The 25,096-nt window shown below is 50.1% G+C and overlaps 5 protein-coding genes across 5 annotated transcripts; 3 read left to right on the plus strand and 2 right to left on the minus strand.

Moving 5' to 3' along the window:
* Positions 1 to 307: 307 nt before the first annotated feature.
* ENH_00060940 (hypothetical protein, conserved) lies at positions 308 to 4,405 on the plus strand (the record flags this gene model as incomplete). The annotated part of the gene is given in 5 exon segments (XM_013577127.1): positions 308 to 424; positions 430 to 2,448; positions 2,602 to 2,670; positions 2,931 to 3,034; positions 3,181 to 4,405. Coding segments are annotated over 5 exon segments (3,534 nt in total).
* A 2,202-nt stretch (positions 4,406 to 6,607) lies between these two features.
* On the minus strand, positions 6,608 to 8,411 carry ENH_00060950 (subtilase family serine protease, putative; the record flags this gene model as incomplete). Its single annotated transcript, XM_013577128.1, has 4 exons — positions 6,608 to 6,856; positions 7,297 to 7,469; positions 7,735 to 8,113; positions 8,328 to 8,411. The coding sequence occupies 4 exons, from the start codon at positions 8,409 to 8,411 to the stop codon at positions 6,608 to 6,610; spliced, it is 885 nt and encodes a 294-aa protein (XP_013432582.1).
* A 1,967-nt stretch (positions 8,412 to 10,378) lies between these two features.
* On the plus strand, positions 10,379 to 12,969 carry ENH_00060960 (hypothetical protein, conserved; the record flags this gene model as incomplete). Its single annotated transcript, XM_013577129.1, has 5 exons — positions 10,379 to 11,038; positions 11,341 to 11,650; positions 11,790 to 11,929; positions 12,228 to 12,431; positions 12,598 to 12,969. 5 exons carry the CDS (start codon positions 10,379 to 10,381, stop codon positions 12,967 to 12,969), a joined length of 1,686 nt encoding a protein of 561 aa, XP_013432583.1.
* Positions 12,970 to 14,045: 1,076 nt separating this feature from the next.
* On the minus strand, positions 14,046 to 15,293 carry ENH_00060970 (serine protease inhibitor, putative; the record flags this gene model as incomplete). Its single annotated transcript, XM_013577130.1, has 1 exon — positions 14,046 to 15,293. One exon carries the CDS (start codon positions 15,291 to 15,293, stop codon positions 14,046 to 14,048), a length of 1,248 nt encoding a protein of 415 aa, XP_013432584.1.
* A 3,590-nt stretch (positions 15,294 to 18,883) lies between these two features.
* Positions 18,884 to 23,620, plus strand: ENH_00060980 (hypothetical protein, conserved; the record flags this gene model as incomplete). The annotated part of the gene is made up of 12 exons (XM_013577131.1): positions 18,884 to 19,078; positions 19,330 to 19,525; positions 19,708 to 19,823; positions 20,436 to 20,525; positions 20,667 to 20,709; positions 21,066 to 21,204; positions 21,479 to 21,590; positions 21,795 to 21,985; positions 22,209 to 22,355; positions 22,821 to 22,974; positions 23,244 to 23,379; positions 23,544 to 23,620. The coding sequence occupies 12 exons, from the start codon at positions 18,884 to 18,886 to the stop codon at positions 23,618 to 23,620; spliced, it is 1,596 nt and encodes a 531-aa protein (XP_013432585.1).
* Positions 23,621 to 25,096: the final 1,476 nt, after the last annotated feature.

The following is a 25,096-nucleotide window of genomic DNA, read 5'->3' on the forward strand; positions in this document are numbered from 1 at the left end:
GTTAAGCAGAGTTATCTTGGCCTCTTTCTTCCGCTTCTCAGGCTCTGTGCCTGCTTATCTATCGGGACCTTCACCTTTTACTTTCTTTCTTCACCGTTTTAACCGTCGTTAAGGGGGCGTATCCCCTGTAGCAGACACAGAGCCCCAAGTGTGGGAGAGCCTTCGGTTGATTGCACTCCGGCGCTGGCCGCGAAGGTGTTTGTACGATGAAGAGCCTGGTGTAGTGTACCAGCTGTTGCAGCATACAGCGTATTAAGCTTCCTTAGTTTTCATCTGCAGAAGTTTGGGGCTTTATCGCCGCTGCTGCATGCCAAAGCTTGGCTTCTGGGGCAGCTGCCGCATTCCAAGACCGGCCTTCAACATTTTTTTGGTTCCGAGCAAGAGCCTAATCACCCTCCCCTTTCCGTTTGCCCCTTGTCTTCTGTAGGGCGGGAGGAAAGTGATAGCAGCGTTGGCGGCAGGAGCAGACGGACATTGCCTCCACTGCAGCACAGCAGCAGACACATGCACAGAGGCGGCTGCGTGGAGCCTTCGGCTCCAACCTCTGTTGAGGAAAGTCGGAGTTTAACTCTTGACGGAGAGTTCTTGACCGATGAGGCCTCAGCTGTAAGCGCCCGAAGGGGTACTCAGCGAACCATCGGCCCCACTGGTGGGGGAGCTCTAAAGCGGCTAAGGGGCCTCAGTGAGGAAGATTCTGTTTCTGTTGAAGATAAAACTTCTCCAAAGACGCCGGGTACATTGGCCAGTGGTGAGAAGGAGAGGTGGAGGCTCTTGGAGCAGTTATCTCAAGTCATTCCGACGGCTGGGTCTCTACTCCCAGAAGCGGGCCCATCGTCAAATCAATGCGTGGACATCTCGAAATCGGGAGAAAGCGAGACTCTAGACTGGGAAGCGTGCAACCGTGCCTTGGACAGGCTCGTGAGGGCCAGCAAACCCCAAAGCAACGTGGACGTCGATTGGGACACAGGCCCTTCAAGTATCACTAGGGATCTGGGTTTGTTCGATGTGCCACAAGGAGCAAGTTCTGACGTTCATGATTCCCCTGGTACCTACACCCAAGAGCACAATGACCACTTGGCTGCGTTGGTTGGAGCGCCATCGGACGGCTCATCTGTGTTCGTTGCGAAGGGTGGACAGGGCGTGAAGCGGAGCAACAGCAACGCGGCAGACCCTATGAAAGAGAGACAGAGACGAGAGCTGCAGCAGCGAAGGACCCTTGATTTGGCTTCGCAGATAGTGTCGAGGTTTAGAGGAGCCCGTCGCCCTGGAGTGTTGCAATTAGTGCATCGATTTTTCTCTTGTAGCAGCCGTCAGGTACGGGATCCCCAGGAGCTCGAGAAGCTTGTGGGAGCCTGCTGCTACATCATTGCAAGGCAGCAAGGAGATGACATGACATTAAATGACGTGACTGCACAGCTGGAGAGGCGGCAGGGTACGAAGGGGAAACAGCGCTGCCGCTGCATTAGCCGCTGGGTGGTAAAGGTGTGTGGCAAGTTGCAGCTCAGATGTCTTCCCAGACACGGTGATGTTGAAGTATTGGCGTCGAATGCTTTGCGACGAATTTGCGGTCATCTCAAGATGCTGCTGACACAGCAGGAGCAACAGGAGCTACTTTTGCTTCAGAGTCTGAAGGAAGCGTACCGACAGTGTTTGCAGCAGGATGCTACGGAAACCCACGATGGCAAAAGCAACCAGCAGCAGCAGAAAGATACGGCTCTTGCGGAGCTAGACGATGAGGACTTACTTGGACTGCTTTTGTTGCAGCAGCAAGAGGAAGCCGCTGCAAATGCTCCCGCCATAGAGGTCGGGTCGGGCTCTACTGGAGAGGATGGTCTCCCTGATCTTTGCAATTTCCTGGAGCAGTTTGACCGGGATTGCAGTGCAAAAAAAGTGCAAATAGAAGATGAAGCTTGGAATCAGCCAACAGCGGCAGTAGACAGAGAAGTATCTCTTGGTGCTGATGGTTCAATGCAACTGGCAGTTCCTACAGGGCGCAGAGAGGGCAATACGGATTCTTGTTCCTCTAAGTGGGATACTGTCGGTCCTTCCGATGTCCAACTTTTGGGGCAACAAGCATCCGATCCCGCTATTCTTGATGCACAGATACAGCAGCACGAGTGCGTGTTACGGTTGTTGCGACTGCTGCCGAGTGCTCAACGCATTAAGCTAGATCATTCGATTTGGCTTCAGAAACAAAGGAAGGCGGCGCTGCAGCAGCTGCGTGAGCAATCTGCTATCGTAATAAAGTGTGTAGGGCTGTTGCAGCAGCTAACAAATGTGGCATTCGCAGCTGCAGCCAAGAGAGGATGCCTCCCCGCCCCCTCAGTAGCCTCTGAAGAATGCGGAAAGGAGACTGAGGCATCGGAAGGCCTTCACGCAGAGGCTCAACACATAGATGCGCAGCTAGGGATGCGTGTTGAGGGAGAAGATCCACTTGATGAACACTGGGTGAGAATCTTCGTGCTTTGTTTTGTGCTAAATGTGCAGTATCTGGTAATAAGCAGCTATTGTGGATCCGCATGTATGGAAAGCATGCCCAATGGGACATATCAGGGCTTCAGAGAGTGCCTTTGTGACCTGATGGCGTCGTGTGTTTTACAGCGAGCTTGCGGAAGATGCGACGCGATTTCCACAGCGGCTCACTTTGTGATCGTTTTCGAGTGCCTCCAGGTCAGCCTGCCTCCGTGTTTGTCGATGTCTGAATTATGTCTGTCGATTTTGTCTTTTGGTCCTACGCTCTCTTTCTTTCCACAACAGCCCTGACCCAAGCATACCAATCTTTAGATGGTCTTTGCCTCTTCCGACAATGTTTCTTTCTCCTCGTGTTCCTTAGGGTGGCAAAGTAAAGCTTATATTGCCGCAACGTGCAACAGTTCCTGCAGACGTGCTGTACGCTGTGTTTGTACCTCCAACATTCTTTATTTGCTCAGGTTCCCGTGTTCCAACGAGTGGTTTTGGAGGCACTTGAAGTGGATCGTCGCAGCGTCTACAAAAGACGTCGCGAGCAGCTTCATGTTGTGCTAAGCATCTTCAGGTTAGCATTGGTGTTTTGAAAAAAACAGCACGTTTTGCATTTATCCTGACATATGCGACTCCTATTCCGTGATCAAATGGGCAGCTTTTTTGCATGGTGATGGTAGAGACAGCTGTGAGATGTGCTGTTACGGTTTACGGTTGCAGGAAGCTTCCTGGTGCAGAGGACGCAACGGTCAAGAGATTGGGCGCCCTTCTGCTAAATGCTATCAACAACCCAGAGACGACCAAGAAGCTGTTGCATATAGCGGAAACTGTGCCGTTGCGGGCGCCTGCTCGCGAGGGTCTCGATGCCCTGTCGGAGGAAAGGTCCAGCGCCAGTGGCCAGACTAGTGGTCCACATAGCAGCCAGACGCAGTCTCGCTGCAGCACGGAAGATGTCAACTCGAGAAGCAGCGGAAACAACCGAGGCCACAGTCCTGTACGGACTGCGCTTCCTGCGGCTTCAGCGAGGCCTACGGCTGCGCCTGGGGGTACCTTGACTCCGAAGGATCTGTGTGCCGCCGAAACAATTAGCAGTGCTGCTGCCGCTGCTGCTTTAAAGGAATTGGAAGAGGGTGATCCTGTACTAGCGGAGACTCCGATGGCCCGTGTGGTGTCTCTGCAATACGAAAGGACACAACAACGATGGGTCTGCAAGTGGAGGGAGGGGCTAGGCACGGGAGGCCGTTGGCACAGGCGTTGCTTCTCTGTTGTAAAGTATGGAGAGGATGGTGCTCATACGCTAGCTGCCGCCGTGGCGAAAAAGCTAAGGGACAGGCGGAGCCAGGAAGCTAGCGGGATGAAGTTTAGTAGCACCACGAGTTCGGATATATCACCGGTCGTGGTAGATTTTAATTCAAGTGGTGGGGTTTCAAAAAGGGGTACGAGAGGGGCCACAGCAAGTGAGCCGGCTGCTCACAACTCACATACAGCTGGCGTCACATCTAGGATTCGTAACAGGCGTACTGCAGCAGGTTCATTCACAGCTGCCACAGCTGCTTCTTTCGAAGAGGCAGCGATCCGTCAAGACGCAAATTCTTACTCTTTGTCTCATCTTGGGGAAAGCAACCGTGACTCTCTCATTGCAAACATGCCGACAGACCCGAACCTGTCTTCTGTTGTGGCTTCTGCCGCTTACAGCGATGAAATGGAGCGCCTCGCGCAGCTCCTGCAGAAAGCTAGAAATAACCCATTGCTTGCGAAATGGTTGGATGAGAGGGCCCCGCCGCCTGGAGCAGCTGCATTGCGGGCTGCAGCAGAATCTATTGTTCCCTTTCTTGCGCTCCAGACCGAAGCAGACAAGGTATCAGCAGCAGTCCCTGTTCCTTTCGGACAGAAGCAATCTCTCCCGAGGAGGGGGAGAGTGGCGGGAGCAAGAGAAGGCATGTGACCTGCCGTGCGCCCGTTATGATGAGACCTGCACTTGTTCTGCCCTACCAGAGGCCCGTCCGGTTTGTGAAGGCGCTCGGGCTCCCCTATACTGTCAAATGATGCACGACATTTTTGGTAAGATTGTAAGGGAGAGCCGCAAGTGTGCGGTGCGGTGGTGGGTGTTGGCTAGCACGCTATTTTGTAACCGTGCACTTATCGCTCGTTTTGGCAGTGGAGATCAGCTATCTTAATGTGGAGGGGTCGTGCTTCATGTCACCAAACAGCCTTATCGCATATGCGACGCAGTGAGCAAAGCCCCTTATCTTCTTTTTGACTGCGGGCATTTCGGTGTGTGGATATTGCCTTTGTGTGTGAGGGACGTGCGTCAGAATTCAGCGTGCCCTTTAAATATGTACACTGTACGCAGCAACATGCATGCATGTATTCATCGGATCCTGCGTGCCTACTGTATTGCCTCCGTGGGGTTGTGAGCTGTCAGAGCTCGATGGTTTTGCAAACGCAGCCACCCAAGCCATCCTCGAAGTGATGGCGCTCTACAGTGTGGGAACACACATTTCCATGCAGTTTTGGCCCGTTCAGTTGCGAACTTTCTAAGTCGGGCGGGGCTTCCTGCGCTGGTCGTCAATTGGCGGGAACACGTGGATCAGAGGCGCGATCTGGGGTGACCCAGTGAAGCTCACAGAGCAAACATTGAAGAGGTCTTTTTCGAGCGGCATACAACGAATCGGTTTTACTGTTTCCTCTTGAGCCGCAGTAAATCGCGTCTGTGATTTCTTTGATCACCCGCAAGCTAGGTACCGAAGGCCCTTTGCAGAGAAGTATGAAATGCGTCACAGAATGTATGCAGTGGTAGTGGCAGTCCCTGTGAGCCACAGCATCAGTAGTAGGACCATAGATAGAGTGCACCGGGGTCGTCCTCCTGTATAGGTTGGATCGTACCCTCTCTCTGGCGTAGGATATTCTGGCGTGAATGGACCGGGCACAGTGTCGTAGTAACTCAAGGCGCGCCACAAGTTAACTACTCCGTTCGTTCCAACAGCTCCTGCAGACAGCACTGGGACGTCTGACACAGCAAATCAGATTACGTTGCCATACCACGAAAATTGCGTGATGCATTCACATTGGCAGGCGACTTATTGGTATGTCGAAGGCATACCCGCCAAGGCTTTGGATCCCGTCACAGAATACATTATGGCTTGCTCTACTTTCCTGCTTGCCGGCTCGGTGGATACCTGCCATCCTATGGGGTTGGTTCTCTCGAAATATCCCCAAAGAGCGGCAGCCATTCCTGCTACAACTGGCGCGGCGAAGGAGGTGCCGTCGGAGTAAGTGTAGCCTGAAACAGCTCGAGCACCACGAGTGGCGGGGTCTACTTATGTTTCGTTTGCGCAAAGCAAGTTTTCAACGTGCTGGACCCATTGCTAGGGGCTCCAAGTTGGGGAACCTCATCAAGGTGTGAGCCAGCACTGGAGAAGATGCTTTGCTCTTGGGGCTATCGCTTTGCCCTAAAGAAGCTAGGGAAAAACCTGTTGGAAACTCACAAGAAGTGCAGCGCCGGTTCCCTGAGTTAGCTCTATAATTCGTCCCAGCATATATTAAGGTCCCAGGAGCTGCAACGTCAACACTTCTACTTCCGTAGTTGGAAAAGGAAGCCCTGAAGCCCGATATATCGCTTGCCATGACGTTGACCAGCCCGCGTAAGCGGAATGCCCCAGGAGTGAAACTGAGAAGATTTGTAATGCAAGCAGTAGCTGCCAGAACCGCTCTTTGGAGCAAGTGCAAGCAAAGTTGATCATCAATCACTCTTCTACCAATAATAGTCTACAGAATTCAAGCAACTGGGAATGACCATATTCCCATCTGGATTAGTTTGCATTCACTGACACTCGCATTCGGAGCTCACTAGCATCTTTCGTTTTCGTCAATATTACACCCTGCATTTCCCGCCGCTGTGACAATCAAGTGGTCATGTCTAAGCGCACGTAGAAATGCTTCATATTCCGCAGAGACGAACCTGATTTGTCACGAGCAGCGCATCTTTACAGGCTATTTAAAGCATGATGACAATTCCGGCATGCAAGAAGATGGCACCTGCATGCTTGAAAAGGATAACCCACTGGGTACTGTATCGCGCAAATGCTAGTTCACATGAACTGTCTGAAGTCATTTTGCCGCAGGCGTAACAAGGTTGATGCTGCTTTTACCCCGGCCCGCCGTAAGAGTGGTTTGAGATCCGGGCCTTCATCTTCACCGCGTAGTCAAGAGCCGGGATAGTTGCAGAGGTCCAGACACCTCGCTCGCTCCCAACACGAAGACACATCACCGTCGGATTAGGGAGAACACCTCGGCCTCCCTTTCCGTCATGAGCACGAGCAGCCGCCACGGAGGTGACTGATGTGCCGTGACCGGAATCATCTGTAAACGGGTGTCCATTGTCTTCAACAAAATTCTGGCATGACAGGCAAAGAAACAACACCGTTGGAAAGCCTACGGCATACGTAGTGGTGCACCATAATTTTTTGGGGAACTAACTACTTAGCGTGACACGTTCTTAACTAAGCAATTGCTCCACGGTTTGAACACAAAGATACCCAAAAGTTTGTATTCAGCATAAAATCGGGAAAATTGACCATCCCTTTTTTATAAGCGCAAAAGAACCTGTCCCGTTGCCCATAACGCTCACTAGCGTCCCATAAAATACCACTGCTTCCTCAAAAGCAAGTCACCCCACACAGCTCTGACTCCCAATGTGCTCTGTAACAGTGCAAGTCGATTTTAGCTACTTCACCGCTGCCGTATATTTGCATGAAGATGCTGCACTTCAATGCTTTTCTTGAAACACGCTTTTCTTGGGACTAAACGAGGTGGGCATGAGAATAACTTTCTTACCCAGCCAAAGCAGTCGTCAATATAGCCATTTCCATCATTATCGATGCCATCAGAGCAATCTGTCTCGCCTGCATTGTCCCAAAATATGCTCTTTGCAATATCAAAGTCGTCAATAAAGTCTTGGTGCAAATAGCATCCAGTATCCAATATCGCCAGCACCACAGGGTTTGTATCTGCTCCAAACAAAACCCAAGTCCTTGTAGTGCTATAGAAACTTTATAGTGGTATTCTGCTTGAGCGGTCACCGTTGTGTAGTCAATGTAGCCATCAGCGCTTTTCCATAGTGAACACGTATGTTCACTGGGAAAGCAGCCGCCAAAGCATTGCGTTAAAGTGCTTCGTAATCGAGAAGGCAGTCTTTCCAGTGCTCCTAGTGAGGTGCGCTACTAGTGCTGGCATTAGTTCAGCGTCTGTCCATTTTGATCCATTTTTACTTACTTTCTGTCGCCTCTAATTTCTGCCATGTCCTGTCGGCTTCAACGGTAAAATTCCCAAAAAACGAGTGCAAGTACCACTGTCTCATTTGAAAAGGATCGCCAAGTAAGCCTGACGGGGCCCGCAAAAGCTGAGGCGACGTTGCACCGTTGTTGACTGTACCTTTTATGAGCTCTTGCAGTGACTTGTTCCCTTGTGAATTTGCCGCTAGTGAACTCAGCCGTTGAACATCTACCTTCCGGTCCAACGATATCTTGTCTACGCACGCTATGGCAGCAGTTATTACCCTTCCGAGCGCCCCTGCCACCTCATCTGTGCCACTGGAGAGCGATTTCGCCACTTCCCTAATTTTGGGCAGAAAGTCAAGAGTCGGTTGGTCTGACTGTGCGTCACACACAGATATGAACAAAGGAAGTTGAAGCGTGCCGCTTACTCCTTGCAGTCGGACAGAGCCTGGGAATTGAAATCCGCTGTCGTGGTGTTCTTTTCAGCACGTCATCATTCAATTTGCTGCTGCAAAGCTCAAATGGTGAGAAGGCCGGAAACTCTGCTCAACAACTTAGGGGCTGCTGAGGCTATTCAAGATATATGCTCACAGTGCTGGTGCTGATGCGAAGAATATCTGTGTTAAGAGCTCCGTAATACGCTGCCTTCATCGACGGGCCTTCTAAATACCTCATTCTGAGCCGGTCCCGGCAGTTCGCTAAACAACCTGTTAGGCTCAGGCCAAGCTTGGCATGCAACCCTAGAGCTCGTGCAAAAACCCAGAGGGCAAGGTGACGCCCGTTTACGACCTCACGGGTCGAATGTTCCTGCAGCTCGTTTGCTCCCACGCGGTCTTGCATATATACTCCACCACGAAGAAGCACAACGCGGCCCTGGAGGGCGCTGTCTCTTGCACCAAATACCTGAAGCGGAAAGGTTTCCCTACTTTGAAGCTCATGCAAGGACGGCGGCACTTTCTTTGGCAGGCCTTGCAAGCACTTAGGGTCCCACGCAACTATGAGTCGGGACTGTTTTTTTCCATGTTCTTGCTTCCCCCACAGATCTGCGAGGTCCTGCACCAAAATTGTTAAATGGAGAAAATGACGAGGTCTCCGTGGGGCTGTTTGTTGCGATTTGCGACGAGAAGCACGAAAAAGAGGAAAATACAGTTTTTGCCATTTTGGCTGCACAGAATACTTCCTGATAAATTTTGCCAGCTGAACGGAGGCCAGGTGCTTGCCTCTCGAAAATTACTTCTGGTCTTGAGGGGGCCGTAAGTAGCCGTATCATCTTCCTTGCCATGGTGCTTGTACGCTCCCGAACCGCATCTCTTCCTGCGCTGTTCAGGGTCCTGAGGAAGCCGCTGCCTACGCTCCTGAAGGTAAAAGCTGGCGCAAAGGGATGCGCGCAGATGCTCTCGCCGTAAGGCTTCACTGTTAGCAAGCGGCGTTTGCTCAGTGACCTCGTTGGAGCCACAAGAGAACGCCTTGGCAAGAAGCAGCACCCCGATTGCCTTCAATGTGCACAGTCTCAGAGCATACATTCTCCTTTCCAAGAAATCTGTTGAAATACTTACTTCTTCTGCTTACAGTGAAATATGATGCCCTGCTGTACTCAGTTCTGCCTAGTGATTGTGCATATGATGCCGCTTATAGGAAGCGGCATTGGGATGGGAAGATAAGGGAAAACTAAGATGCTCAAGTCCCGGAAAGACTACCACAGAATGTTCTGACTACAGTTTGGTGTTAATTCGAATCCCTTCGCATCGTCAGCTCAGGCAGAGGGAACTCCGACGTAGCAAAAGCCGCACAAATGGTCGGTCAGTCTATAATGCAGCCCCTTCCTTCATGAATGCTTCAAGCATCTGGCAACGCATTTTGTGAAAGCAGTTACACTCGCTTTTACCAAATCTACTCTTCACTGCACCATGTGCATGTGTGCCCCTCCCGAGTGTTAATAGACTCGAAGCCGCACTGCGTTAACAATGCGATCCGTCGAGTGGCTTTCTGACACTCAGTAAAAAATGAAAAACGACTCGCACTCAAAAAGTTAGGCCTGGTGGGCTAAGCTTTTTGCTCCAAGTCAAAGCGTACGGAGCTGCACTGAGTAAATGTTCAAACATGAAGGCAGCGCAAGTAAACAGTCGCTAGCATTTATGTTCCCTCTGTCCGCAAGGCCGACAGAAAAACGCAAAATAAAGCGTCGCAGTATATATGAAATTCCATTTAGAGCTGATGCAAAGTTCACTGCCCCGTTGGGACTAGGGGTCATTTCTTGAGACGTGACAGCAACCCCACCAGCGCCAGCAGTACGTGCAAGACAGCCAGCGGCAGCATTCGCCACCTAGGAATCCTTTTTACTACTCAGAAGTGCGTTTCGTATTTAGTGAGGAGGGTGAGAGGTATTTGGCTTGAAAGCCATGCTACGGCAAGCGACGGAGAAAAATGTGAAGTCGCCTGAACCGAACACCCGTTCTGGTTATCACCGAAAGCCTCAGACCTTTTACATAGTCGTCTCTGTAGATATCTTCATAATTTTCCGCACCTTATGCAAGTTCCCGATTCCATGAATACCCTGTCGCAGTTCCGACGGCCAGTGGCAACAACAGATTGCGGACTTCACTGCGTGGAAGCGCTGGCCGTTGTTCACGGAAGCAACAACCATGGCAGGGGCAATCTTGTCGACTGAGCGCCGAGGCCGGGAAATCGAGCACAAGCAGGATAGGGCAGCCTCTTCGAGGGTGGTTCCCCGCTGCCGTTCTCGCTGCACGAGGGGAACCCCGATCCCTGCGCGACTCAGCACTACAAGCAGCGGCAGTGTCGGCACGAGCACGCGAAAACGGGAGAGTGAGGTGCCTGATCCTCACTGTGACAAGGAGAACTCATGTTGCAACGTAGCCGGGGTAGATAGTGGTGCAGCCACCAGTCCCAGCAGCGCTTGCAGTGCAAATACCGGCAGGCCACCTAAGCTTCAACGCAGACTTACCAGCAATGCTTCAGCCATGCATGGTGCGCCAACAACTCATGGCTCACATGACAGAAAGGGAGATGATTCCGGAGGGGACAGCGGGGCACCACGACTGCATCGCGAGTTAAAAGGGCTAATTCACGCGATGCCTTTGAAAAGCCGCCGCGTTTCTGCATACTTCCCTGACTGGAACCTCAAACAAAAACTTGATTACCTGCTGAAGATGGGCGTGGTCGCGACAACTAAAGTAAACGAGAGCGAGGAGGTCCATACACTCAGCATCTGCAGCCAGTTCGCAGAAGAAAATCACTTGGCGCTGCTCCAAGACAGTGACAGGGTGTCGCATTACAGAAAGGTACACGAACCAGCGAGCCCCTGACGTTCAACAGTTTTTCTGGTTATTACACGGTATTATTGGTCAGAAAATGACGTTTGGTTTGGATGCTGCTATTTGTTTTTGTCTCTTCATTACAGTAGCTTCAGTTCTGCATTAGAAATTAGCCTTTGTCGTTTGCTCACTTTGAGATTCAGGGTTTCTTTTCTAGTGCTTATGGTTGGAGTCTCTATTTGGCATGCAGAATTTGGTCAGTGGGGGGTACGTGGGTTATTTAGAGCCCGGCAGATGAAGACTGTCGTCTCCTGTTTTCTGTGTTATAGGCGATGCACTGGGTAGGAGATCCTTCTAGTGGAGGCAAGAAACTAGTAGAAGGACGTCGAGTGCTCGAAATTGGCACGGGTCCGATATGTTTACTCTCCATAAATGCAGTAAATGCAGGCGCCAAACACGTTGTGGCCCTAGAGGCATCTCGCCCTTCCCATTGCCGGGCCAAGAAGTTTGTAGAGGCGATTGGGATGAGCCACAAAATCGATATCGTGCACGGCTACTCCAAGCGTATCCCGGTTGAGCTGTTCAAGAAACCGGAAGTGGTGATACATGAAATCATTGGCGACTTCGCTTCTCAGGAGGGTTAGTTGCCGCCCTTGGCAACTTTCGTCTTTCTTTAAGTAATCGGCATCTGAGCAGTGCCAGTTGGGTACAAAGTATTCAAAACGCAAACCGACCGTGTGCATCCCACGGTTGTGTACGTTTTTTGGGTGATTTTCAGGGGTTGCAGATGCCCTTCTGGACGTGCAGGAACGCACAGGCTCCATTCCTTTAAGCATTCCATTTGGCGCGGAAACTCTCATTTGCCCGGCCAGTTTGCCGGAGCCCGAGCATTTCCTTTATCCTGCGCATTCTTACGAAGTAAGTCGCGCCTGCATCAACGCTGATAATGTCTTTCAGAGCTGCCGTGCCGTCCTCGTGTATGAACCTGAAGAGAAAGCACCATGTGTCATCTTGCCTTAACTAGCACTGCAGAGACGGTATCGTAAACGTGTGAATTTTGCATGGTTCATGTTGTTGAGGTAACTGGGAATGCCTATGCCTAGGTGTGATGTGTTGTCGGGGCTTTTCTTATTTGTAAGGCACGATATTGTAGCAGTAATGGGAGCTTAGCTGCAGTGTCCCCGCAATCTGTGTCTCCATTTCCTCTTTTTTTCAGGGCCGGAGTATTCTCTCTCCGCGTCGAATTCTTCTCCAATCCGTACGGTTGAACACAAGCCATCTGTTGTTGAGTGAAGAGTTTCAAGCATTTGAGACGCTGAAGTTCCAAAGCCCCATGAAAAATCAGATGGAGCAGAGGAAGACGCTCAAGTTTGTGATAAGCAAACCTGGTTCCATGGCGGGGCTTCTCACTGTCATCAAGGTAAGCATTGAACGAGCAGGGCTCCGCAGGACAAGGTTCCACAGTAGAGGCGCACAGCCAGTCTTTGTCTTGCTAGATGCAAAATCTACAGGCCTCTACCACATTAGTAACCAAAGCTCAGAATGAGCCTTCCGGGCTTTCTGTTGCTTTGACCATTGCCATTTAGATTGAAATATACCCTGGGACATTCTTTGGGACCTTCCGAAATGGGGAGACGGACTCGTGGTATACATCGTTGGTATTGCTGCCAGAGGAGGTGAAGGTAGAGCCGGGAGACGTTGTCAGCGTTGAGTCGTGTTCGGACATGCGGAACTACTGCAAAGTCAGCAGCCCCAAATCACCTCTAAAGGCTGGTTCCAAGACAGATATGGGCTTTGTTCTTGTGTCCAAGCCCACCTACTCTTTCACTGTCAGTATCTACAGGCCATCCTTTAGCTTTCGCAGGGCCTACAGAAGTTTCCCACAGATTGTTGTTCCCTTTGAAGAACAGGCGCCAGTTCTCTACGGTGCTACGCGCAAGTATGCAGATAAACGGTAACCGTGACGCTGCAGTTTATAATTAACTCTGGACTATTATTGTTTAATGCATATGCGGGCAGTTTATGCCCGTCTGACTGTCAACAGCGCTCTGTGGAAGCAACCTGACTTCGAAGTCACGTTTATATTCTATGAGTGTAACGTCAATATTGTCGAAAGCCTTCGAACGCCGCTGAAGTCTGCGGCAGAGCATTGTTCTTCCGAGTGGACAGAGCTGTCTGACAACACCGCTGAATTTGGAGTATTGCACAGGCAGGCCTACACAGCGATTCTCGCTATTCTCTGCAAGACTGCTCGGCTTCATAGTACGTTAGGCTTCATAGTACTTTACAGAGCTTACCCGAGCACAGCAATAACTGAATTTAAAGGAAGGCCATCAGGCCCTACTCTGTGTCAGCTCATGTTGAGGACGCGTGCGCCCTGCTGTAGCTATCCCGCGACAAGCTATAACACTGGAAACTAGAGCTGTTGCCTAGCTAGCTGGGGTGCGTTTGGACCTCCTATGGAAGTATCCGGCTTAGATGACTCCAAAGAAAATCTGGAGCCTCAAAAGTCCTTTCGATTTCGCACTGTAACGACACTTTCATTTCCCACGAGTGCCGAACAAAAATGTCAACCGTATTTGCACTTAGCACTTATCACGCCAAGTCGCACCACTTACAGGCGACTCCACCAGTTACGTTGAATATAGTAGACATATTGTGCGCGCCTTCTGTAGTGCCATAGTACTTGACAGTGTTCCAGGGTTTGGGAACGCTGTACTGTTCTATAGCTTGTTCATTCGTGACGGGTGTCCCCATGTGCCATAAAAGTCATTGCACACCTCAAAACCACGATTTCTTCTTCGAATTGAATCAGCCGCTGCATGTTGTGCTCAGTGGCTCACTGACATCCCTCTATGGAGCTTGCTCCTGATTCACAGCTTTTGAGGAACACGCCTCTTCAGCAGCACATGATCCAGAGTGCACTGGACTGCAATGTCTTTCTTGCAGAGAACAACCCTGCTCCTCGCAGCATGCCGCTCCTTTCTCCTCGCTGCTTGCCTCCTGTTTGCTTGCAGTCATGTTCACTTGGTAGTTACTGCTGTGCTGCTGCCGGGTCTGCCACGCGGCCACTAAAGAGGGTTAAGTTGGTTTCACCATCTACGAAGCGCAGCTGGAAGACAAAAGGCTTGTCAATGATAACTTTTATAGGTGTCTTGGGCATTGGCATCGCGCGAAGCATCATGATCATTGCAGACGCAGCTGTTGCCTCTGTCCCTTCTTCGTTGACGTCGATGTCTGCCTGGTGAACAAAAGAAGAAACAAACAGGTCACGGTCTCCCGTCATTCCAGAGAAGTCTGCCTTGTCCACTCTGAACATGTCCGTGGCTCCCATGTTTCCAAAGATCTCAGTGAGATCGACTTTGTTGTCGTCTGCGGACAGCTTGAACTTGGGCACAGTGAGGTGCACTTCTTCTTCGAAACTCCTGTCGTTGGCGCTGGACTCCATGTCAGATATCGCGGTCTCAATTAGCTGAGGGTCGTCGACCATGGCCTTCTCGAAGCTTGCCAAGTCGTCTGGCATGAACAAGTACAGACGAAGGCGGGCGTCCGAGTATGGTAGGCCAACAGCAAGGAATTCCTTCTTCATAGTGACCAAAAGGGGGGCCTTATCCATCTTCCCCCTCATGAACATAACCTGCTTCGGTCCAGCAGGTGTAAAGAAGACGCCTTGTGAGGTAGCAACATCACTGAACTGGGTGAGCCAAGGCGCTTTGAAGTACAAAGCGTTGACCAAGACCAGGCGCGTCTGTGCTCCAAGGGCTGATGGACTCACAAGGTTCTTGATATGTTCGCGTGTGGTGGCGGCAACAAAAGCATTGATTTTCTCAGCAGCAGCCGCCCCGTCCGAAAAATCAATGGTCTCGGCCTCGTGTTTTTCACCCTCAAGTTGCTTCTTAAACTTGTTGAACTGCTTATTATTTTCCAGGCCAGGATGCACGTAGAGCCGGTTGGCCACATCGATAGTTACCGCGCCGTCTTTCCGTGGTGGCTGTATCAGTTCGGGAATTTCAAAGCTTTCATTGGGACCGACCAGTGCGTCCATCTGTGCCTTAGTTTGTCCCGCTGCTCCCTTTTGTGCCGCATGAAAAACGCTAAAAATGCTAAAAGGGGAAAACACGAAGTTTGGCTTGGCCGCAATCCTAGCGCCTGCGATTTCGCCATACAGGCGCTCCGCGGTGATCCTTGAAGGCTCCATTGCGCTTGTCATGGAAGTGAAGGGAAAAGCACCAGCTACAGCAAAGGCCAAATAAACGCCTTTTAGCTTACTTAGCAGAGCCATTTTGATTCAGGCCAAATAGTTTACACAAACACAGCAGAAGCAGTACAAGGAGAGGGTACGACGCTCACCACTGGCTGCCCTGGTCGTCCAGGATGACGCCAAGGTACTCCTGAGAGATGAAGCGACTCGTTCTTGAATGCACGGAAGCTTGAAAGGTGAATGAAAAAATAAAAATTTAAAAAACGAAGTAAAATGAACTCTTAGTCAGGAACAACGACCACGAGAAAGCGTTGTCGCGTTGCTTTCTTCTTTTGAGGCCGCTGGCGCCCAGAGTGGCTCTGCGATCGTGGGACACTGGGGCGCCCAGCGCCAACACAAGGAGCCACGATGCAACGTCACGCGTCAGAGTCTACACAAAAGGATTGCACATATAATAACAGGGATAAAAATAAGTAAACAAATGCAATTGAACGCCATGGAACGTACAGTGAACGCCTTTCGTGGCTTCTAAGGGGGTTGCCTCTTGGGAAGCTCGACTCGGAATGGACGCTCCAATATAGTAGCTCCTGATGCGGCTCCTTTTCTCTTGCTTTTGACTGTACCCCGCTTTAGTTTATTCCCAAAGTTCGAGCAAATTTGCCACTGTAATAGAACTAACACCATTTTCAACCGTTAGCACCAGTGGAACCAGTGGAGCCTTGAAGGTTAAGTAAGTCACCTTTAGGCAGAGGGGTTCTAGCTGCCTAAGTTTGTAACTTGAGGTCGTGCGCATTTCTTCGACAGTCGCAATGCGTCTAGAGGGGAATGTTGGCCGCCAGAGAGTGCCGAGACTATCCGGCAAGATACTGAAGAACAGATATCGGTACCGCCTGACCATCTGAAAAGCCTGTTCATGGCAGATAGGGCTTTGGTACAAGTTCTCGTCACTAGACGCCTTACGGACGAAGACCCTTCATCGTGAAATGACCCACTCAATCTTTAATGTTGGAGCCACTTCTTGAGCACGTGCCTCACCGAACTGAAGCGCGCAATGCGTCTAGAGGGGAATGTTGGCCGCCAGAGAGAGCCGAGACTATCCGGCAAGATACTGAAGAACAGATATCGGTACCGCCTGACCATCTGAAAAGCCTGTTCATGGCAGATGGGGCTTTGGTACAAGTTCTCGTCACTAGACTCATTACGGACGAAGACGCTTCATCGTGTCGGTGGAGGCAAGGCTGTGAGAAAGAAGTTTGGGCCTCTAGGAGGAAGCAGGCACGAAGTCAACAGTCGCAACTAAAGAAAAGAGATTCTTGAACACTGACACTGACTAAGATCCTGGGCCTCAGTGGAGCCCATGAGTCCTTCAATCAAGGCAACCTTGTTCAGGGCCTTACGACCCATCTACCCAGAAGCAGTTGGGAAAAAACGCCGACCAGGAATGCAGTAAAGCTTTTACTTAGTGCCTGCGGTGATTTAAGTTTTCAGGTACCACAAAGAGTTACGTGCCAGCAGCACCCTCTCTACACAGAGCATGTTGGAACAATGGTTCAAGAATCGTTGTCTACGCAGAACTATGTGTGCGCAGTTTCTCTTATGCAGCTTCTGCTTTTAGCCGCCGCTGAGTGTCTTTTTTTGCAAAACAAATGTGAATTCAATGAATGCCACCAGGGGTCCCAACAAATGTCATCGTGACTTGGTGCTGTGCTTTCTCTGGTGGGAACACGCTATTCTTTCGTTTGGTGCCACTTGTAAAAGAGAAGCACTGCATAGTCACTGAGTGTCTTCAAACCATTGCACAGGCACCTAAATTTCTTGCCACTGCTGACTTCGCTAAGGCAAAGGCTTTTAGCACACCTTTTGCTACCCGTGGGCGGCTTCCACTTTCCTAACATTTGGGGTTCTTCGGTCGCGCTGCTGAAAAGGTTAAAAGACTGCATGCGTAGCTGCGGCTCTTATGATTAAGCTGGGGAAATCTCGGTACTGATAGTTGGATAATTTGGCAAAAGAAGTTGGCAATGAAGGGGGCCTTCAAACCACATAGAAATTGCGATCTAAACGAGCAACGTACCGGCTCATGCAGGTAAAAAATGCTCAAGTGCATGCCCTAGGCTTCAAATCTTAAGCATTTAGGAAGGCCAAAGCTTCGACGAACTGTACAGGAGATTACGTTTGGCTACCCATGCCGACTGTCATGAGCATTAGACATAGCTGGCTTGTTTTACTGAACTGCCAACTGAAGCCTTTAAAATATTCTTCTTGGTTCTAGCATGAGCCTGCATTCAGTTCTAGGAAGCCACAATAAACACACGCCAGTATATAAAATAGTGACATACTGCACTGTAAAAATTATTCCTAGTTGCCGCCTAAAACCATGTTGAGCTGTTTAAGCTAATTTGACTGAAAAGAGTCCTAGTTTACAGCTGCTATTACCCTATTGTTTTGCGTTCCATGAAGGACAAGGCTGAGTCCTGTAGGGCTTTTTGGCGTGCACTGCACGGAACTCCGTTATGCCATTGTGAATGGAAGTTATGTGCCCTTGCTCAGGGTGAGCATGATCTAGGCAGGCAGTGTCCTTCCTGACTCAAGGCAAGCAGTGTTTCAATGCGTGTGTATTGTATCCAAAAAGATACGCCGTGCCAAAGTTTCCACAACTATCTAGTGCAAGAGCCCTCGCCGCCCTTTCAAAAGTAAATCTCCTACATGCTCTTTATATCTTCTAAAACACTGTCAAATGCGGGCATCCCTCCAACAAACTGCCAAAGACAAATGCAGTGGCACTCACAGGGGCCCCCTACCCGCAGGTCTTCCGATTGCGTGGGGCGCGACCATATCTTGTCAGGCCCCTGAGTCCAACTGTTGATTCTTCTCCCTATTATTTTTTTTTGTCTCGCATTGTTCTTGACTCACAGAAGGGGAGTGACGCCAAACTCCAACTAGCAACCGCGCCGTCCAGTCGGACAACTGGCCAAGTAGCCAGAAATAAACACGCCAGTCACCCCTTGGTTGCCCAGTTTATGTGTTTGTTAAGCACTGAGTAGATCGATTCCAGGAATTGCCGTCCTTTATCACAAAGACGGAGGACTCGGAACCTGACAAGGGGTGGCGTTCGATTGGGATTACCATTCGTTTCTGCGGCCGTGCCGCAGACGCCGCCGATACATCTCATAAGCGTATTCTTCTGTTTCTAGTCCTCGTATAGGTCGGTAACTTACCTGCTCAGGCCCAACCTATACGACTGGGGGACGCGCAGCGGTGGTCGCCGCCCTTGCCTGCCGTGCCACACAGTGTAAACGCATACTGCGTTTCTGCCATGCGGGCTCCTGCTGCGGTTCTCCGTTCGGCGCTTACTGCCTGCGTCACCGCGCTGACACTGCTCTCAGTTGCACAGGTAAAATAGCACCTGCGCAAATCGTTTCTAGGGCGGGGATGGCAAATCCAACGACGGCAGCTCAGAGAACCGTACGAGTCTCATTTGCGCAAATGGAAGTATAGTCCTGGTGGTTGCGCACCTTAAAATTTACGATTTTGGTGCCAAAGGCACATCGTTTAGATCCCACTCCTCTGCCTGTGTCGTGAGCTGACTGTCGTCCGCACATGCGAAGTTTTGTCCTGACCAGTGCCCATCGTTGGATGTACGTACCGCAGTGTGTTTGCAGGCGGGAAGCCAAATGTCTATGACGGCCTATCGACCGCTGCAGTACAGAGCGGCAGCGGGCTTCCCTTTGGGGCCTTGGGGTAGGGCTTCGCTCCAGGGCGCATCTTTGTGCACTTGTGAGAAGCTGCTAGAAAGATCTGAAGAAACGCCAAGTGCCTCTCGTCGGCTCCTTTGTGTCTCTCGAGCAACGGCGCTCAACTCTCAGCAGGTATCTTTGGGTTATTTTTATAGATGCGTGCTGTTTGGCCCGTGCGCGCGCAAACGTGAACACAGAGACAGACGCAGACACTCACTGACACTCGCAGGTGCATATGTTTGTGCTTGCATACGTGCTTGTGTGTGCGTGTCTGTATGTTGTGATGAACGCATTAAGGAACTGCTCTGTTTCCTGCACGCCTCAGGTGGATTGCGCGTGACGCGGGCTTACATTTGCGTGTCTGTCTACGGCTTGTTTCTCAGGTGGAAGCACTGTTGGGCACTTCGCACTTCGTGCTGCTGCTGCTGCCGCCTTCGGGCGTCACCCTGAACGCAACAGAGGCGGCGGAAATTAGGGAAATTGAGAAACTGTTGCTGGACAGGCACAGCACTGCTGCTGTTGCCTTTTCACGGGAGACTAGAGACGCAACTGTTCTACTGGAGAGGCTCAATAGGGACGGTAAGGCATTTGTAGAGGGTAGGAAGTATTTAATGCAACAGCTTGTGCACTGCAGTGGTGCTTAATAGAACATAGGGAGAGGGTCATCCGCGCCTGCTGAGCTCACTGAATCACGATGGAGCAAAGCTGATGCCAACAGTTGCCGCCTACTGTTGCTGCTGATGATGCGATGGCTGGCTCAGAAGAGTACGATGATGCCCCCGCGAGAACGCGGATGCTGCGCCCTTACTTAACGACCTATACTACGTACTCTCAGGAGTGGCAGCCTATCAAATCAGTCAAGGGCTCGACGCTGACAGTTCGTCTTCTTAACTAGCATTTGCAAATTCAGAATGGATTTTTCTGGCATCACGTGCTCAATGCACTGCGCTTATACACGATATGCTATTAGTACTCACGTGATGCATTTGCGAGAATTTATGTGTACTCATCCACTCGCCCATATGTGTGCGTGCTGGCCTGTATTATTCCTGTCATTTGAGGTATGTGACTTTGAGATATATAACTGTATACGCATATAAATATGTATATATGCGCCCATGTGCATAATTATAATGTCTATCATGCACGTATATATATATATGTATAATGCATGCATATTTGAAAGTATGTACATACGTACGTGCGTATACTTTACATAAACATGTGAAACACCGGCATAGATCGTGCACTGCACGTCTGCACATTCATATCTGCTTGCTTTCTTGCGAACATTCAACAGCGCTCATGAGCTCGCAATTAGTTCACGAGTTAGGAGCTAACACTTATGTTCGTTACCCGATTTTCCCCTCAACATCGAAGTGGTTGCGCGTACGCGTGAATGTGAGTCTACAGTGCTCTACCGTTCCCTTAAATTGTATTTTCTCAAGAAAAGAGCAGTAAACACATCTGATTTGTGTTGTTTGTGTAGTCGTGGCTTCATGGGCAACCTGGGCAAGATGGCTCCCTTCCGCCCACAATAGTATTTGTGGCTCACCATGATGCCTTCGCTGCCGTGCCGGTAAGGTGGCCGCAGGTTCTTTCCTTTGCTTTGATTGCGTTGTTTAAATACGCGCATTGAGGGTAAACGCGAGCCTTACAGCTATGTGTTGCAGAAGCTGTCAAAATGACAGCTAAGGACATTTTTGTGTGCTGCTTGCAGCATTTCGCGACGGGCATCAGCACTGGCGGCAGTGGACTCATAAGTAAGAGCAGCTGATGCACATATATACCTTGACTCGCATATATGTTCAGGGGCTTGCTCGTGTATACTTTTGGCGCATACATATGTATGGATAATTTTGTAGCCAGGTTTCCTTTGTGCACGTTGTTGATTTGTCTCTCCCTGCTTTTTTGTTCCCTGTCAACTTTTGGCGTCTGCTTACTTCCATGCATATTCAGGGGTACTCTCGTGTAGGAGACTGTAAAGAAGTTGCACAGAGTCTTGGTGCCATTTGTTAAGAACATTGTTTGTGAAAGTGAACTTCAGAGGTTACCTTTCAAAGTTTTGTTTGCACAACAGTGGTGCATGCGGTTTCTTTTGCCACTGACTTCCGTGCAGCTCTTCTTTGGCTTGCTCGAGAGTTGAAAATGTTTTACAAACGAGAACCACTGGCATACAGCGTGGCATTTGTGTTGGCGGACGCTAGTGCAATGAACTACGAAGGAGTGGCCGATTGGATTGGCCGGACAGACCCACGGTGAGCTTACAGCGTCTCTGGGCTGAAGCAGTTGTAGCATATTCGGGTCCACTAAAATTATTTTTGTCCTGTGAGCTTCGAGAATGTTGCCCGATTGATGACGTGACACAGTCAGGGAAGTTAGGTAAGTTGAGAGCGTCGAAATTGAGTGCATCGTGGCTACGGTTTTCTTCTGTGTCATGTCGCTGGTTTTCCATTTATTGTTAATACCACTATTGGTGTAGCATCTGCAAATTGTTGTTTTCGTGCTGCTTGTCTTGTGGTGCCCACTTAGTCTTTTGAACGCCACTCGATACGTGCTGTGCCTTGACAATGTGGCCTCCACCGCCCTAAGTCTTCACACCCCGAAGGCATACAAAGACCCTGAAGCCTCCCGGTTTATGCAGGTTCGTCTGCGCAGTGCGAACTGCATGCCTCCTCGCACAACCCGAAATACGTACATCTTCATTTCTAACACTGCTGGTGCCTTCTTTCTTGGTAGTAGTGCTTGCATCGCTCCGAACCTCGGTTTGGGGTCTAGGCTCAGAGTCGTTTTGTAAATTTGTGATCATTTCTTGTGTCGCTGTATAGGGTGGCTTGGTTTTTTGCAGATGCTGGAAAGCTCGCTATTGGAGGAAGGAGTGCAGATGTCCAAACGCACAAAAAAAATCGCCATAGGAGAGAAGGTGTTGCCCTTTTGGCCACATGAGCACTTCACAAGGGCTAAACTGATTGCAGCCACCCTCTCAGCAGAGCCGGAGCTCAAACACCTCTGGAATCGAAGCTCGCTGACAGATGACAGGTAACTGCAGATGTTTGCGTGAATAGTTGCATCACCGTTTTTTATTAGGTATGGGCGCTGCTTTATGTAGATGCTTGCTCTTTGGCAAGATAAGCGTGTACGCGGTCACTGTCTAATGCGCCTGTACTTTCCTTAGCGTTTCACGGGTATGGTTAAGGAGAAAGGCTGCGATAAGTTATTGGCAATACTGTACATGATAAGTTGTTCCCAACTTATTTCTCAGCCTGAACAAAGAAGCCCTGGTGAAGACTGTACGAGGATTGGCAGAAGGCACTGCGCGTTTCTTGGCCAATGTGGAGAAGCCCAGTACTCGCCTGACGTTTCGCGGCGGTGAAGAGGCGTTTGACGTCTTCGTCAGCTCATGGGTTAAGTTCTGCAACAAAACTCCAAGGCAAGCTGATAAATATCATCTAAGTGTATAGTCAGATGCAAACAAAGGCCTACATGTTCATGTATACATGCTCATAGTTTAACAAACAGGAATCAACTAGCCATCTCGTTCCTGTAGCAAGACAAGCCATATATGTGCAAATAATCGCATCAGCACCCAACTGTGTTTCGTGTTTTGTCAAAACGTAAGTGGTGCTGTGCTTGAACCGTTAAGCTTGGGTCTGTTGTTGCAGCACTCCATCAACATAAAATATCAGAGGCACCACTGTTTGTGTGCTTGCTCAAGTCTCGCTGCATTTTCAGTTTTCTGTCTTTCTGAACTTCTTCAAGTCGATGAATTGCTGTAGCTAGCTGTGTGAAAGGTACCTGAAAAGGTTATTGCAGAGGATATTCCCCGGTTTTCAAACTCCGTACTTGTCACTCCGTTTGCTTGCTTTTGCTTCAGGTTCTTCGCCTACCGGAACGTGCCAGAGTACATGAGTTCGCCGTTTGCCAACCGCATTTTTGTCAAGTCCCTATCAGAGGAGATGGAGAACGTGGGACTGTCAACTGAGCTGCATGAATTCGATGTTGACATGGGCGAATTCTCCTTTTCATACGTGAGGCCGCCTTTAAATATTTCACTTTCAGCTTTGCTAGAGGGACGTGAACGATCATAATCTAGGCAGAGGCTGTTGCAACATAAGCTCGCGAATTTCGCGTTAAGGAGTGGTCACTCATTTCCTGCTGCGGATTCTCCGAATTTTTATGCATGGCATGTTTGCATGTGCTCCATATGGGATCGTGTGCCTGTTCACTGTTCATCTACGAGTGGAAATTTTTCTTTTTGAATTGGTACGCTTGAGCCAAATCCTGTGGCTGATATCAGGAGCCTTCAGTAACCATTGAGGTGTCGGAAACTCGTCCCACGTTTTTTGATTGGCTGCTTCTTCTCGGGGCTGCTGCCTATTCTTTTGCCATATATTTGGCGATCAAAGGCGCGATGTCCACCAATATACTTGAGGGTGGGCAGAAACATTTGACAGTCCATTGCTTTTCACTTGCGAATATAACGGTAACTGTCACAGGAGGCGAAGCACAAAGAACGCGCAAACATTCGGAGGGTAACTTATCGTTTCCTACGCAGTCGTGGCTTTGCATTTGCTGTCTATCGCGTTTTTTTGCTTAGGCCCATCTTGTTCTCCTGCTGTATCGCCAGCAAGCGAGCGGGGTTCGCCTCGTGCAAACGACACAAAAACGAAGTGAATGGGATTTGTGCAATAAATTGGAGAGCTGAAAAAAACGAGCGGCCCGCCGCCTCGTTTGGTCTGTATTGGCCTTCGTCGAGATTACCTACATCAGTCTTTTTCGGAGAACAAGGATGCAGAGACGCCCATGGCTTCCCTTCAATTAGTCAACTCAGACTGCTCTATCTGGCCAACAGCTACGCTGTAGTCATGGCCAAATCCATTGGTAGAGCCACCTGCGCACAGCTTGCTTCACCTGCGCAGAGTCTGGGCTTTTTTGTCCGTTTTTGCTTCAAGCTTTCACCGCATCTGCGTACTGAGGATCAGCGCTTTAATACGCGGCGAAGGCGCTGCAGAGCCACATCGGCGTGGCACTTTTCGTGAAAGCGAACCTTGAAGCGACAAAAAACCTAACTCCATTGGCTTTCGGACGGCGCATATGACGCGCGTCTTAGCTTTAATTGCCACACTGATGTTGGAATGATCCGGTGTTAACTACTATATACATAATTATATATATTTATATCTCTGTAAAGTGTATACGCACACGACAGACCGCACCACTTTGTATTTGGCGGGAAGGCCGTAGGGAGCACTCAGTGCAGACGCACATCTGTAGGAAACCGTGGTGCTTCTTGCATTCCACCCTGTCTTGTTTTGCCGAGAACCCATGAGCTGTAGTGGGCAGGCCAAGCAGCTTCTGCGTTGGAGCAGAAGCGTAGGTCGCGTGGCCCGCCTGATGCGAATTGTCCACTTTTTCCACTGCTAAGTAGCATACAGTGAACTAAACGGGACATTCTCGAAGGCATATGAGATTCTCCGGTGCCGTTACACTTCCGCAGCCTGCAGGACTCTACTGTATGAGGCAGAGCGTAGCTGCACTCGCGGCTTTCGCGTACAGCTGACTTTACAAGCTCGCACTAGAAATGTTCAAGGCCAATTATAGGTTTCAAGTCTACATTGTGGCCCCTCTGCGCGCGTCGTTGGCTTTCCGTGGTTACTGTCTACCCGGCGGTTGTGTCCCCTTGATGCAAATGTGCGTATCAGTGTTTGTATGTGACGCCCGACGATTCGCGAATGACTGGAAGACTTTCGGCCTCGCATATAAGGCGAAACAGCACGCTCCCATGGTTAGATGCCCCCATCCAGTTGCAATGTTACAGCCGGTGAGATGTTGTGAGACGCGAAGATACTTCTGGTGCGTTCTCAACGTACTCAATGTAGTCGCCAAAAGCAGAAAGTCTTGGCTTGACAGCTGAACGCTGCGGAGTCTGGGGATCCTATCTCTGTACGCGAACTCAAGGAGAGCTTTTGCTGTCGACGTTTCTCGTGGAAGGTAAATGCTTGTCGCATATAGAGCGAACCAAGTTCTCAGAGGCCGCATGACAAGGACCAAAATTGAAGCGTCTGCAGTGAACAGCAGAGGATCTGCCACTCCACCCACCGCCGTCACGAGCAGCCTGTTGTCATCAAGGGAGCTAACCACCCACAAAAG

Source organism: Eimeria necatrix, genomic scaffold (assembly GCF_000499385.1).
Source record: "Eimeria necatrix Houghton genomic scaffold, Enh_scaff52, whole genome shotgun sequence".
Classification (NCBI taxonomy): Eukaryota; Apicomplexa; class Conoidasida; order Eucoccidiorida; family Eimeriidae; genus Eimeria; species Eimeria necatrix.